The 15,024-nt window shown below is 44.3% G+C and overlaps 1 protein-coding gene across 1 annotated transcript in view; it reads left to right on the top strand.

Moving 5' to 3' along the window:
• EPHX2 (epoxide hydrolase 2) overlaps positions 1–15,024 on the top strand; it is a 173,735-nt gene that overhangs the window by 118,719 nt on the left and 39,992 nt on the right. Inside the window, exons 14-17 of the mRNA XM_089653870.1 lie at positions 5,027–5,069; positions 8,262–8,364; positions 12,558–12,627; positions 14,293–14,373. Of these exons, the coding sequence (XP_089509996.1) occupies positions 5,027–5,069; positions 8,262–8,364; positions 12,558–12,627; positions 14,293–14,373 (297 nt within the window). The remainder of the gene's footprint in view (positions 1–5,026; positions 5,070–8,261; positions 8,365–12,557; positions 12,628–14,292; positions 14,374–15,024) is intronic.

Raw genomic sequence — 15,024 nt, 5'->3', positions numbered from 1 at the left:
TTAAAACCCTCCGAACAGCTCCATCTACAGCTCTCCCCAGACAAACCTCGGTCCTCGTTTTACATTATTAAACTCTGAAATTGGATAAATCTTCCCGTATTTCTAACAGCGTACGTTAAACCTTCAGCGTGAAAATCTCAGCGCTGCCCAGATGCTCTTATTACACACTTTAACGCTACATGACCCACCACTTATCGGAAAATAGCCCAGATACAAGACACCGGCCTCATAAATTCTTTACTCGTCTTTCTGAATATGCCTGAAACGGTACCCCGTCTGGGTGTCATGGCTGCCGCCGCGCCAAGACAGAGCACTTAATATATTTTTTAACACTCGGACAATCGTCATTAAGCAACTTGTTGTGTTTTGTGCGTATTTTAAAAGGCTATGACGGGGCATGCAGGCACGGCACATGTTAACTCATTGTTATGATGGACAGAAGGTGAAAGTGATATGGCCAGGACTGTGCCACCAACACTCGTCACCTCTGTCTCACCTCACGTTCCCAGCCAGAGAGCCAAACCGGGCTCCGATGTCCTGGGTGTTCTGACATTCACAGGAGCAGACGGAGATTAAAGTCAAGAGTTAAAGAGATTAGTACAAAACAGAGCGGGACGAGGTGCTCTCTGCTGCCCAGATAAATAATTGAGGAATTCTAAATTTGTACCAGATGGAGGTTACAGCAGGAGGACGGCTGCCCGGTGTAACCAGGGGGCAAAGGGAATGAGTAGCGTATACTATTTATAAATGGGATATATATCAGGTATCCTGACTATATAGTTCTTCAATAACTGCTGTTAGCAACTATTCTGGTCCTTTTAAATTAGAAACCGTAGTGTGTTCAGAGAATCTTAGTTATCATTGAAATTGTATTATGTAAAAAGAAATCAATGGGCTCACCTGATCACCTTTCATTCCTTTATGGCTAATGTCTTTGGACTTGTGCATCTCTAATTATCCTCCTATGTGTCTTTGACCTTCTGTCCTCCTATGTGTTTTTGACTGCTCTCTTTATAGTTGGTCATCTTGAGTGTCCCACAATGGAGATGTCATGAGTAGGTATTAGTCCAGACTCTGGAGCCAACATCTAACACTGAGGATTCAGAGCCTCAATAGGTTGCAGAACAGTCAGTCAATTCAGTCCCAGAGCTTACTCTGTGCCTTGCATTCTGTCCCTCCTGCAACTAGGTTTTGACCAGAACTTGGCTATAAGTACCCTTAAAGGGAAGGTATTGGCTCTATCCATCCTTTATCAAAGGCTTCTGGCTTCGCAATCCCTTATTGAAGGCATTTCTCATGTCAGGCTACCCCTTGCAGCACCTTGCAGGGACCTTAATTTGGTTTTCTCTGCCTTGCAGAAACCACCCTTTGAACCCATCAGGGATAGTCCACTGGATGCTCTTTCCAGCAATGTAGGCTTTTTGGTAGCCATTACTCTGTCAAGAGTGTTTCTGAACTGTGGGCTCTTTCCTGTAGAGACTTTCCTCATACATTGCCATGACAAGATTGTCTTATGCCCAAGACCCTTTCTTCCAAATGTGGTTATATAATAGGGATGTACACTCACCAACCACATTATTAGGTGCATCTCTTCAATTGCTTGGTAACATAAATTGCTAATCATCCGATCACATGGCAGCAACTCAATGCATTTAGGGATGTAGACGTGGTGAAGACGACTTGCTGAAGTTCAAACCAAGCATCATAATGGGAAGAAAGGGGATTTAAGTGGCTTTAAATGTGGCATGGTTGTTGGTGCCAGACAGGCACAACCATCTCTAGGGCTTACAGAGAATAGTCTGAAAAATATCCAGTGAGCGGCAGTTGTGTGGATGGAAATGCCTTGTTGATATCAGAGATGAGAGGAGAATGGGCAGACTGGGTGCTGCAACATTCAGATGGTAGGGTCAGAATTTGGCGTAAACCACATAAAGCTTGGATCCATCCTTCCTTGTATCAATGGTTCAGGCTGGTGGTTGTGGTGTAATGGTACCTAATAAAGTGGCCAATGAGTGTATATCACGATCACGGTGCTGATCGCAGTTGATCAAGTGGATCAGAGAGCTCCTTTAGAGTTGATCAAGCAGGTCAGAGGACCTCTCTGGAGAGGGATGATGGTATGGATGGTTACCAGGGAAAACTAGTAGTCCTACATGCCCCAATGGACTAGAATTGCTAAGAGTGAGATGGAAGTGACCAGAGCTCTTGAGGTCAAGTTGCCTTAAGAAAAAGAACCCAAAGGTGGAGGGAACCTCAAAATATCCAGGGAATGTCTGTTAGGCTGTGCAGTGGCACAGGGGAGTGCCAGAGACAAGAAACTAGCCTGTAATTTTGAATAAGAGCTGTCTGCATGAAGGGCAAGCTACATAAAGACCCACACAGATTAGCAACTGTCCCCCACTTGGAAAAGCGTGGGAGTACCTTTCTCCAAACACTTAGTGGGCTTCTTGCCTAGGTGTGTCTACTCCATGCATAGGAGAAGGGGAAGGATGGGGCTCAGCTGACCTTTCTTAGGACTTCTTACATATAGGTGATCACTCTGACCTCCTTGATGATGACATCAAGGATAAGTATGAGATTTCATCCATCAAACCATGTTAGGTGCTCCATAGAGAGAGTCTGCATCCTAGCATCTTAACCAGAGTGCAGTACGCATCTGTATGGACAACAGACCCATATGGGATGCAAGCTTAGGGTGCTGGCAGGCCAACTGAAGCATAGGGCTCCAGGCTTTAGACCTATGGCACACTATTGATCCCGCCACTGGTGGCAACTTTCCCATGATCACTAGAGAAGGTAAATAAACAATTCACGTGTTTCAGTAGAATCACTTCCTCATTGGCTGGATCATCGAGGCATCTCTTCCTTGCTGGTGAGGGATATTGTGCATTTTGGCCAGTGAGGGAGCAGTTCCCTGGAAAGCAGTGACTACTGAGCTATGACAACCTAATAGAGTTTTACTGTTCAGCGGATCAGCAGTCATTTTGACTGAGCGGTTTCTGGATCATCACCCTTGTAAAATGACATTCATCCAACATAGAATATCCAACATATGCATTACGCCTACCTGGCCCTGTTCTTTCATCTTCCTTACAAACCATGCTTTAGTGCTCTAGGAAGACATGAAGAGAGTTAATGGTCTCTCTAACAAAAACGCACAGTAAAATCTATCAATAAGCATGAGAGGAGGGCGGGGGTCTAATTCACACATGACGAATGAATGCGATTCAGAGGTGACTTTGCATAATGCCGTATTTATCACGTTGCCTCATTTCAAGTTGTGCGGTCATTTGTCATGCGCTGAGCCACAGTCAAATGCTGCGTTCCATCATTCAGAAACAGGTGCTTTATCATGATGAATGCGGACTTGTAGCTGCTAGGAACACATAACCGGGCCTGCCTGCTGTTGTTGGCAAGACCTGTTGGTTAATGAGATTCTTAGATCCTTTTCAAGTGTTTAGATACATGTGTGAGTTTGAGCTCATTTTAATAGATAGTACACCAAATCGCTGAAATCGCATATAATTAAACTTTCAGTTTCAATCCACTAAACACATTCCAGGTGCAGCAAAACAAAACTTGTGCAAAGCTTTACAGTTGGTTTTATTTAGAAAGTCTCAGTAGAAACGCCTGCCCTCTGCCAGCATGCTGCAGAGGAGGATCCATGCTCTCTGTGTAGAAGCATTTTTCCCTCTGCAGATGTCCAATATGCCCCCTGCTCAGGGGCAGACTGACAACTCATGGGGCCCCCGGGCAATAGGGGATCATGGGGCCCCTGTGCCCTTGCCCAAACTCAAAAAAGCCTATGAATAGGGTACCAGGGGCATCTCATGAGGCCCCCTACTGACCCCGGGCCCTTGGGCAGTGCCCAAATTTCCAAATGGTCAGTCCGCCCCTGCCCCTGCTAAATCCCAGCCAGAGCCACAGCCTATGTAGAAAAACCTACCCTCTGCCGCCATTCTGTAGAAAAGGACTCTTGCTCTCTGTGCGGAAGCAGTGGTCTCTCTGCAGAGGTCCAATCTGCCCCCTGCTAAGTCACAGCCAAAGATCTCCAATCAGCAGTGAGCACAAGCACTGCAGAGAGAACACTTATCTCTAACAGTATTGAGCTGACAATACAATGCAGAGGCCAGCAGACAGCCCTATACACATTCTTACAGCTGCATGTCATGTTCAGCAGTACTGCCTGCCACTGTGTCCTATTGAGGTGAATAGGGTACCACCCCAACCCCAATGCAACTGCATCTAATGGATGCAGTTGCCCTCTGGCGACAAGGGATTTCAGAGTGAAATCCTTCTTCAAACAGGCGTGCAACTGCATGTAGCTGACTCAAATGGAATGTTCAGTTGTGCTTTAAGACTTGAAGAGCAAATTTAGGCAAAAACTAAAAAAAAAACCCTTAGAGACCTGCTAATGTCATATGGCAAGCACTGCATCTGTGCTCTGTAGCATGCTGCAGAGAAGGACCCTTGTTCTATTCATGGGAGCAGTTATCTCTCTGCAGAGGTCTAACATGCCCCGTTGGGTCACATAGTTAATCTGGTTGAAAAAAGAAACAAGTCCATCTAGTTCAACCAACAGGAAAAAAAAAGAAAAAAACATGCACACAAATAGAAAACCTCCATATACACTATCTTATATCCACAATTGATCCAGAGGAAGGCAAAAAAAACCCCAACAAAGCATGTTCCAGTTTGCTCCAGCAGGGAAAAAAATTCCTTCCCAATTCCCCCAAGAGGTCAGAACCAGCCAGGCCAGAACCATAGATCTCCCTTCAGCAGGCAGCACGAGATCTCTGTTTACTAACATTACAGAAATTGCTACATCGGTGCACTCATATAAGATCTAGTATATTTGGACTTGGACATGGGTATATACAACAGTTATTGGGTTGTTTGAAACTAAGATAGGCACACAATCTCTTCTGTCAATCAGTCTTTGGTTTTAATGCCATTCAGTCTAAGCAGACGGTAACACGTGTAACTGTCATGTTTGTTATGCCTAAATCTCTTTGTGTCCTTATAGGAAAAAATTCCACGTTTAAGCACCAGCAGTGTACGAGAAAGAGGTAACTGTTCTGATTCCATCCGATCGCGGAGCACATTTTCCTCTATAAAGGCTTTTAATCCTCAATAAATACCCAATCTATACCAAATCATCTTTAAAATCTGCAATGGCAGAGCTGCTTGCATCTCTAAATGCACTATGTGGTCTAAAGTTGGTGGACTCCTGACCATCACACCTATGAGATTGTTGGACATCCCATTCCAAATCCATGACTTCTGGATAATACAGCCTCCACTCTTCTAGTAAGGCTTTCCACAAGATTTTGGAGTGCGTATGTGGGAATTTCCACATTTTTTCAGTAGGGTTGAGGTCCGCTACTGATGTTGAATGAGGAGGCCTGACTCACAGTTGGCATTCCAATTCATCCCAAAAGTCATAAGCAGGGTTGAAATCAGGTTTTGATGTTGGATGAGAGGCCCTGGTTCACAATTTGTGTTCCAATCCATCCCAAAGCTGTTCAGTAGGGTTGAGGTCAGGTACTGATGTTGAACGAGGAGGCCTGACTCACAGGTGGCATTCCAATTAATCCCAAAAGTCATAAACGGTTGAAATTAGGTATTGATGCTGGATGAGAAGCCCTGGCTCACAATTTGTGTTCAAATCCATCCCAAAGCTGTTCAGTAAGGTTGAGGTCAGGTACTGATGTTGGATGAGAAGACCTGGCTCTCAATCTGCATTCCAGTTCATCCCAAAGGTGTTCGGTATTGTTGAGGTCAAGTACTGATGCTGGATGAGAAGACCTGGCTCACAATTTGTGTTCTAATCCATCTCAATGCTGTTAAGTAGGGTTGAGATCAAGTAATGATGTTGGATAAAAAGGCCTGGCTCTTACTCTGCATTCCAGTTCATCCCAAAGGTGGTCAGCAGGGTGAGAAATCAGGTACTGATGTTTGATGACAGGACCTATGTCACAATTAGTATTCCAGTCCATCCAAAAAGTGTTCGGTAGGGTTGAAATCATGTACTGATGTTGGATGAGAAGCCCTGGCTCACAAAAGGCATTCCAGTTCATCCCAAAGGTGTTCAGTAAGATTGAGGTCAGGGTTATGTTCAGGCACTCCAGTTCCTCCTCACTAAATCAAACATTTATTTTTGGAGCCAGCTTTTCTCACAGGGTACAGTCATACTGGAACAGAAAAGGGTTCAAACTGTTGCCACAAGGTTAGAAAAACAAAATTGTCTACAATATCTTGGTATGATGTAACATTAACAGTATCACTAGAAAAACCCGAACTAAAATATTTGAATGAGGGGTCCACATACTTTTGGCTATATAAAGTATAAATAATTAGACATTGATTGATAATTTTGCATGCGTTTCTAAAAGTGGGAAAGATGTAAGCAGATCTTCTGATTTTCTGTCACTTATTATATATCAGCAATGTTTACGACCCCACTGGGCAGCCCAATGTTTCACGCAAAAAAAAAATAAACAAAGACAGTTGGAAGTAAAAAGGCCAGTCCATTAGTGGTTTCATTACAGGTTAGGAAGCCCTAGCGACTTCTGAAGGAATCCTGGTTGAGTTGGCTGTTCTAGAGCCCTATATTAATTTTCAGCAGTTCAATGGTGCATTTATTTATAGAAACATTTGCATCAGGCCTAACAAAACAGTTGTGATACGGGACAAAAACAGGAATTGTACCGCCAGAGAAAGGGTGGCTGAGAGACTTGCAGTCCACTCCCATTTGCTTCATCACCATGCCACCATTTGTGTTGAGCATGGAAGTGTTTCTCAACACTCACTCAAGTGTCCACTGACTTCTTCAGGCCTGAAGAAATATACAATTGAAGCACAGATTAATTAGGTTATCACTAAAAAGTATAAGCAGCAGTGCATGGCGAGTAAATAAATTAATTCTCCAACTTTTAACACTCAATTAAAATGTATTAGCCGCTCACAAACTCATCACATTGGCTCACTCCCTAAGCTAATCCGGAGCCATAAGCCAAGCAGGGGTTTGTGTTTTGCTCAGAGCTACCAGTAAACCCAAAAGAAATAAAGCCGACAGCATAGGAAACCATGAAGCCCTGCTCTGGACCACCTTCACCCAAAACTGGGCCTAAGCCCAGAGTAAGGTGACCGTATCTCTGAAAAGAACATCCTCCTGACCCATATTTACTTACCTTACCTGTACTACCTCACTGCTCCTTGTTCATCTGCAGCCAGTGTTGAGATCATCTGTGTTGACGACATTACTTTTCCAGTCATGTAACATTGTTTTAGTGACCTTCACATGGGAACAGGTCACATGTCCAAAGTGCAATAGGAAAGGTGACAGTGAATAGAATAGTAATAGTGAAAAGAACACTACCTGAATGTTCCACACTCTACTAGAGCAGCTTGTGTGTACCAAACCCACCATAGTAGCCAGCACTCTAGTGATGGATGTCAATGCCACCACAAGCTGCTTTAGTGTCCAAAACAAAAAAGACCAACGTGCATGCCCCCATTCTCTCATGAGCTCTGAACTACTTTGGGGCATAGGTTGCAAGACCTGTATTTTTTATACCCCCCTCATTCTGAAGAGCCCAAGGTGGCCACCTTTTCTGCCTACCCTCCATGTCCATGGCCAGTTGGATGGGTAAAGATTAACATGAGTAGTTTCGTGAATATCATTGCTGAATTGTCTAGGTTTTGCTTTTCCTATAAACAAATGCTTAGGCACGCTCTAAAATAATAAGGAAATAAACATTCTCTGCTCACAGTGAAAGGTTTGAAAGTTTTTTTTAGAGGAAAAGATTAGAGCGATAAATGAATGCTTGCGGAGATCCTTGGACGTAACAAGTATATTACCAAGAATATGACCTTGGGGGCTTTTAAACTCCTATCCTGGACAACTGTTATGTAGGACTCCCCAAACCTAAACATTTTCCAAAATAAAGGATTTTCTTAATAATTTGCACGTGCAGCACAATAATTACAAGATACATTCATTTCTGTTCTCTCTAAACACTAACAGTTTTACCGATCTCCTGACCCCCAAATACCCAAGTACTGTAGTACAAGGAGGTCAATGCTCCATGGCAAGGCAGTCCATGACTTGGAAAACAGTTGGTTCCAATAGGATCTTTTTGCAAAGTCATTTTAACAAACAAACCTAACATTAGCATATAAGCACTTCGTAACCACTTTTAACCATTAGTAAAGCCTGAAATGTTTCTTCTTTTTGAAATCCCATTTCATTTTGACAGGAGGGCTGTTTGTGGGTCTCCCAGAGGATGTACCATGCAGTAAAATATTAAGCGACTCTGACCTACAGTATTACGTCAAACAGTTCAAAAAGAGTGGATTCAGGTAAGGCTGAAACTGGCACATAGAAAGCCAACAAGTACTTGGTGTTGCTTAAAGCGGAGTTCCACTCACCCTGTCAAAAAATAAAAGTCAGCAGCTACAAAAACTGTAGCTGCTGACTTTTAAAAAACAGCCACTTACCTGTCCCTTGGTCCCGTGGTGTGTCCCCCGCATCCCATTTCACCATCCGTCCTGTATTCCAGGAGGCCGCATCTTCAGTGTGGACAGCTTGCAGCTTCACAGCCGGGTACCCACTGCGCATGCGCGAGTAGCGCTGCACTTCATGAATGGTCCTGTAGTCTTTTGGGACCTGCCACGTGTCCCAAAAGACTACAGGGAGGGAGGGAGGACACCTTCCATTTCCGATCACCTAGGCGATCAGACCGGAAGTGGGAGCGGGTACCTGTCAAATTTGGGTACCCACTCCCCCCGCACGCCCCCCAAAGATGCCAATCCTTAATAGGGAGCGTGGGAGCAGTCCTTAACCCCCTGGTGCAGGCGCCTCCCGGCCCTTTAAGGGTTTCAGAAGCCGAGAAGCAGGGCGGGGTTTAGAGTCATGTGACCGCCGTGATGTCGTGTCACGTGATCGGGAATGATCCCAATCAAAAGAAGAGACCAGGACCTTTCCGTGAGTACCGAACGTGTGTGCTGGGAGCGAGCAGGGCGCGCGCTCTCGGCACATATGTCTTTTTTTAATAGAACGCAAATGTGTGGCCGCTCAGCGTCTAGGCCCAGATGCTGGAGGCCATACATTTGCATTCGGCTGGCGCCAAGAGGTTAAAGCTGAACTTCCCCTTTTGGGTGGAGCTCCGCTTTAACCTCTTCCTGCCGGCTGTATGCATATATCCGGCCTCGTTGAGGGTGGGCTTTAATGCCGAGAAGCCGCATATATGCGACCCTATGTAATCTTGTGGTGAGAACGCACCCTGCACACCCCCAACACGGTTACAGGCAGATACCGTATAGCTATAAAAACCATATAGATTGAGGCTTTAAAAGTAATAGGTATCGCTTAAAGTACAAAATATTGAACAATAACCAAAAAAGCCTACAGAAAAATAATGTGAACAAAGAATTCACAAGAAAAAACGGTTACATAAAGGACAATGAGATACTCAAATTATCAAAATATGCTTTTACTAGCAAAATTGCAATATGAGACAATTGAGTAAAGACTGCTGGTAGCCATCACCTCAATAAAAGACAATACAGAAGACAACCTAAAACAAAAAAAATAAATATGGGGCAGCACAGTGGCTAAATAGTTAGCGCTTCCACCTGGCAGTACTAGGGTCACCGGTTCGAATCCCAACCACGGCACCACCTGCCTGGAGTTTGCATGTTCTCCCTGTGCTTGCAGGGGTTTCCTCTGGGTATTCCAGTTTCCTCCTACACTCCAAAGACATGCTGGTAGGTTAATTGGCTCCTGTCTAAATTGTCTCTAGTATGTGTATGTATGAATATGAGTTAGGGACCTTAGACTGTACACCCCTTGAGGGTTAGGGACTGATGTGAATGTACAATATATATGTAAAGTGCTGCGTAAATTGACGGCGCTATATAAGTACCTGAAATAAATAAATAAAAAGAAAAAAGAATGACATCATGACTAGGCCATAAATTGTACTCAAAGGTCTTTTGCTCATAAGCAAAGACATATTGGGTTGTTCATAATACAATTTTGCTAATAAAAGCATACTTTGATAATTAGAGTATGGCATTGTCCTTTATGTAACCGCCTTTTCTTGTGAATTCTTTGTTCGCATTATTTTTCTGTAGGTACCGTAAGTTCCCAATGCCTATTTGTGATCGGGAACTTTCGAATCGTGTAACTGCTGTGACTGTCAATCACAGTGGTCACATGCTCGAAATACCCGCCTTTGTCTCTCGCCACTTAGAGCCTCCTAAAGGGCCAGAAGGCAGCAATGGGAAGGGGTTAATACTTTATGGTGAAGCTGCCTTGATTTAACTTAGCTAATAGGTCTGCAGATTCAGGGACCAAGACGAGGCTGCACCTAATGTATCTGGAGATTCCTTCTAGAACACCCTAGGAACCATAAAATCCAGGGGGCTTATTTATGCAAATCAGCTGCACCCACCTATGCCTTCTACACCTCACTATTGGTCAGTGATAAGTCCTCCCCTATGAAGGAGTTTTAAAATTTGTTCTCCCATCTTGACGTGTTGAATGTACCAGGAATCTAGAACAGTGATGGTCATGAAGGGTCTAGAACAGTGATGGTCATGAAGGGTAAACCTTCCTACCTGGAAGGGGATTACACTTTAGAAGATTTCTGGATACACAATACTTTGGAAGTCATGCTTGCAACTGTCAATCTTGCAGTGCCTCATGGGACTTGCACTTTGGCAACAGCTGGTGGGCCGCCAGTGGCCTAGGCGATCGGAAGCAGAAGTTGTCCTTCCTCCCTCCCGGTAGTCTTCTGGAACACGTGACAGGTCCCAGAAGACTGTCACAAAGCACATCGCTTCATGTGCAGTGGGCACTCAGCTGTGAAGCCGCAAGCTGTCACAGCCGGGTGCCCACATTAAAGATGCCGGCGTCAGGGAGAGAAGATGGCCACTGAAACCAGAGGTGGTGAGGACATCGCTGGACTGAGGGACAGGTAAGTGGCTGTATTTTAAAACTCAGCAGCTACAGTTGATCCAGGGAATATCCGATTGCCTCTCGGGGGATCAGGAAGGAATTTGTTTTCACAGCAGGAACAAATTGGATCATGCTTTGCTGGGATTCTTTTTTTGCCTTCCTCTGGATCCACTGTGGGTGTAGGATTATAACTTTTTTTTTTTCTATGGTTGAACTGGATGGACTTTTGTCTTTTTTCAGCCAGACTAACTATGTAACTATGTAAGCTACAGTCTTTGTAGCTGCTGACTTTTTTTTTTTTCAGCTGGAACTCCGCTTTAATGAGAAAGGATATTTAGTATTTTCAAAAAGCACATATTTTAGGTTATTGCAGTATTTATACATGTGATATTCACATTGTTACATTCTTAGTCCTCCATATTTTTGTTATTGTATTAAACATATTCGTATTCAGAGAGTAGTGGTTAATGATTCATACTCTGAATAGTCTGGGATCATCAGTGGTGTACCCCAAGGTTCAGTGTTGGGACCCTTACTTTTTAATATATTTATGAACAATATAGGGTCTGGGATTATAAATCCCATTTCAGTCTTTGCAGATGACACCAAGCTGTGCCGTGGAATAACGTCCTCACAGGATGTCTCCAATTTACAAGCCGACCTCAATGCACTGTGTAATTGGGCAACTATGTGGCAAATGAGGTTTAATGTTGATAAATGTAAGGTTCTGCACTTGGGGGCTAAGAATATGAATGCATCATACATACTAGGGGGGTACAGCTGGGGGAATCAATGGTGGAGAAGGATCTGGGGGAATCAATGGTGGAGAAGGATCTGGGGGTTCTGGTAGATCATAAGCTTAATAATGGCATGCAATACCAAGCTGCGGCTTCTAAAGCGAGCAAAATCCTCTCTTGTATGAAAAGAGGTATAGACTCCAGAGAGAGAGAGAGAGATAATTTCCCCCGGTACAAATCATTAGTAACACCTCATCTGGAATATGCAGTTCAGTTTTGGGCACCAATTCACAAAAAAATCATTGGGGTACTGGACAACATGCAGAGAAGGGCAACCATAGTTACATAGTTAGTCTGGCTGAAAAAAGATAAAAGTCCATCCAGTTCAACCAGCCTGAGTTGTGACTTGCCAGGACGATCCTTGCCCATAGACTTTGATTTTTTGTTTTTTGTCCGCCATCAGATGGGGGATTGGACCAGCAGCAGGGACATAGGGGCACCCATTACTCCTATTTATTTATACTTCCTTTGCTTTCTGCTTAGTAGTGCACACAGAGACTGTGTTCTACTATCATACTCTATGGGTCACATATGACTGGTTGAAAGCAAGAGACTTTGTACTGTAGAAGGCTAACTGGGCTCATCTCAACCCCCTTAAACACATTTCTTTATGTACAGAAGACCACTGGAGGTAGAATCTACCAATATTTTTATAAAATACAATATTAGAAAATGTAAATAAGAATGAGATAAAAAACACATCAAAAATCACCTTCAAGTAAATGGCACATTATAGGCTCCCTGGGATCTTGCTGGAAATGTTAACCTTTTCAGTCTTTCTCTTCTATTTTCAGAGGACCATTAAACTGGTACAGAAACATGGACCGGACCTGGAACTGGGTGAAAACTGTCCATGACTGGAAGGTACGTTTTATGCAGGGATGTGTGTTAGGATTACAGGGAGGGTTAGTGTTAGGATTACAGGGAGGGTTAGTGTTAGGATTACAGGGGGGGTTAGTGTTAGGATTACAGGGAGGGTTAGTGTTAGGATTACAGGGGGGGTTAGTGTTAGGATTACAGGGGGGGTTAGTGTTAGGATTATAGGGGCGGTTAGTGTTAGGATTACACGGAGGGTTAGTGTTAGGGTTACAGGGAGGGTTAGTGTTAGGATTACAGGGAGGGTTAGTGTTAGGATTACAGGGAGGGTTAGTGTTAGGATTACAGGGAGGGTTAGTGTTGGGGTTACAGGGAGGGTTAGTGTTAGGGTTACAGGGAAGGTTAGTGTTAGGGTTACAGGGAGGGTTAGTGTTGGGGTTACAGGGAGGATTAGTGTTGGGGTTACAGGGAGGATTAGTGTTGGGGTTACAGGGAGGATTAGTGTTGGGGTTACAGGGAGGGTTAGTGTTACAAGGTGGGTTAGTGTTGGGGTTACATGGAAGATTTGTGTTAGGATTACAGGGAGGGTTAGTGTTAGGGTTACAGGGAGGGTTAGTGTTGGGGTTACAGGGAGGGTTAGTGTTAGGGTTACAGGGAAGGTTAGTGTTAGGGTTACAGGGAGGGTTAGTGTTGGGGTTACAGGGAGGATTAGTGTTAGGGTTACAGGGAGGGTTAGTGTTACAAGGTGGGTTAGTGTTGGGGTTACATGGAAGATTTGTGTTAGGATTACAGGGAGGGTTAGTGTTAGGGTTACAGGGAGGGTTAGTGTTAGGGTTACAGGGAGGGTTAGTGTTGGGGTTACATGGAGGGTTAGTGTTAGGATTACAGGGAGGGTTAGTGTTAGGGTTACAGGGAGGGTTAGTGTTAGGGTTACAGGGAGGGTTAGTGTTAGGATTACAGGGAGGGTTAGTGTTAGGATTACAGAGAGGGTTAGTGTTGGGGTTACAGGGAGGGTTAGTGTTAGGATTACAGAGAGGGTTAGTGTTAGGATTACAGAGAGGGTTAGTGTTAGGGTTACAGGGAGGGTTAGTGTTAGGATTACAGGGAGGGTTAGTGTTAGGATTACAGAGAGGGTTAGTGTTAGGGTTACAGGGAGGGTTAGTGTTACAAGGAGGGTTAGTGTTGGGGTTACATGGAAGATTTGTGTTAGGATTACAGGGAGGGTTAGTGTTAGGGTTACAGGGAAGGTTAGTGTTAGGATTACAGGGAGGGTTAGTGTTTGGAAAGTTTGTATTACAGGGAATGTTGGTATTAGGGTTACAGGGAAACGTAGAACTTTTTGGTGTTCAAGTACACACTCCTGCTCTTCTGTACAATGCCCCCTTCACACCCCTTTCCAGCCCCCCCCCCCCCCCCACTGTCAGAAGCCTTAACAGTACCTTCTGGACTGGGCTTAGAAGTTGGTTCTTTCAGGAGCAATGTGGGACCTACATATCTGCTGTATCCCTTAGGAGAAAAAAAATGGCTTTATTAACCACAAGTTGCCCGGAGTTCTTCTTTAAGAAGGCAGTGATTACTGTGCAGCGAAGGTCTTTGCTCTGCCTGAATAAATGAGATTGCTGTTGTTTCAGATCTAGTATTAATGTACATGCCTCAGTGTTAGTACATGTGTCTGTACTCTATAGTAATGACCGCTGTTTATTTCTATGTAAGATCCTGGTGCCAGCACTGATGGTCACAGCCGGGAAGGATCCTGTCCTGCTGCCCGTCATGACTACTGGCATGGAGAATCGGGTGAGCTGAGCATTTTGTCATATCTGTTCAATAAGTGCAAGAAAATACCTGTTGATCCCACTAATTATTGGTTACCAGCAGGGGCGGACTGACCATTTGGAAACTCAGGCACTGCTCGAGGGCGAGGGGTCAGTAGGGGGCCCCATGAGATGCCCCTGGTACCTTTTTCATAGGCTTTTTTGAGTTTGGGCAAGGACACAGGGGCCCCATGATCCCCTATTGCCTGGGGGCCCCATGAGTTGTCAGTTCGCCCCTGGTTACCAACTCTCTCTGTAGACTACAGAACACCCCCATCCCCCATTTTATAGAGATGAGGAGAGGGGGAGTTGCACTTCCGGTCCTAGGGCGACAATGCCGCTCTTCCATAGATTCAGTACAGAGAGCGTGGTCGCCCATGGACAGGAAATGTGTTCCTGGCAGGATCACCAGGAGAAAAAATAAAAAAAAGTCCAAAGAAAATGAGTGTAGCCATAGTTTCTGAGGACTTGTAAACTGCAATGTTACATTTCTTTTCTTGGGTTTAGGTATTCTTCAATCAATGTTTTATGTAAGCCCAACCTCAGCCAAAATGTTTATTAGTTTCTGATAAAGTGGGGAAGAATTAGTACAGTCCACATACAAATTTGGGACAAATTTTTTCCTTTTTCTGTG

The sequence above is a fragment of the Staurois parvus genome, unplaced genomic scaffold, assembly GCF_062004578.1.
Source record: "Staurois parvus isolate SC_StPar_1 unplaced genomic scaffold, SC_StPar_1.0 ptg000723l, whole genome shotgun sequence".
In the NCBI taxonomy this organism is placed as follows: Eukaryota; Metazoa; Chordata; class Amphibia; order Anura; family Ranidae; genus Staurois; species Staurois parvus.
Note: the sequence above shows the minus strand (reverse complement) of the source record. Positions and strands in the feature narration are given on the sequence as shown.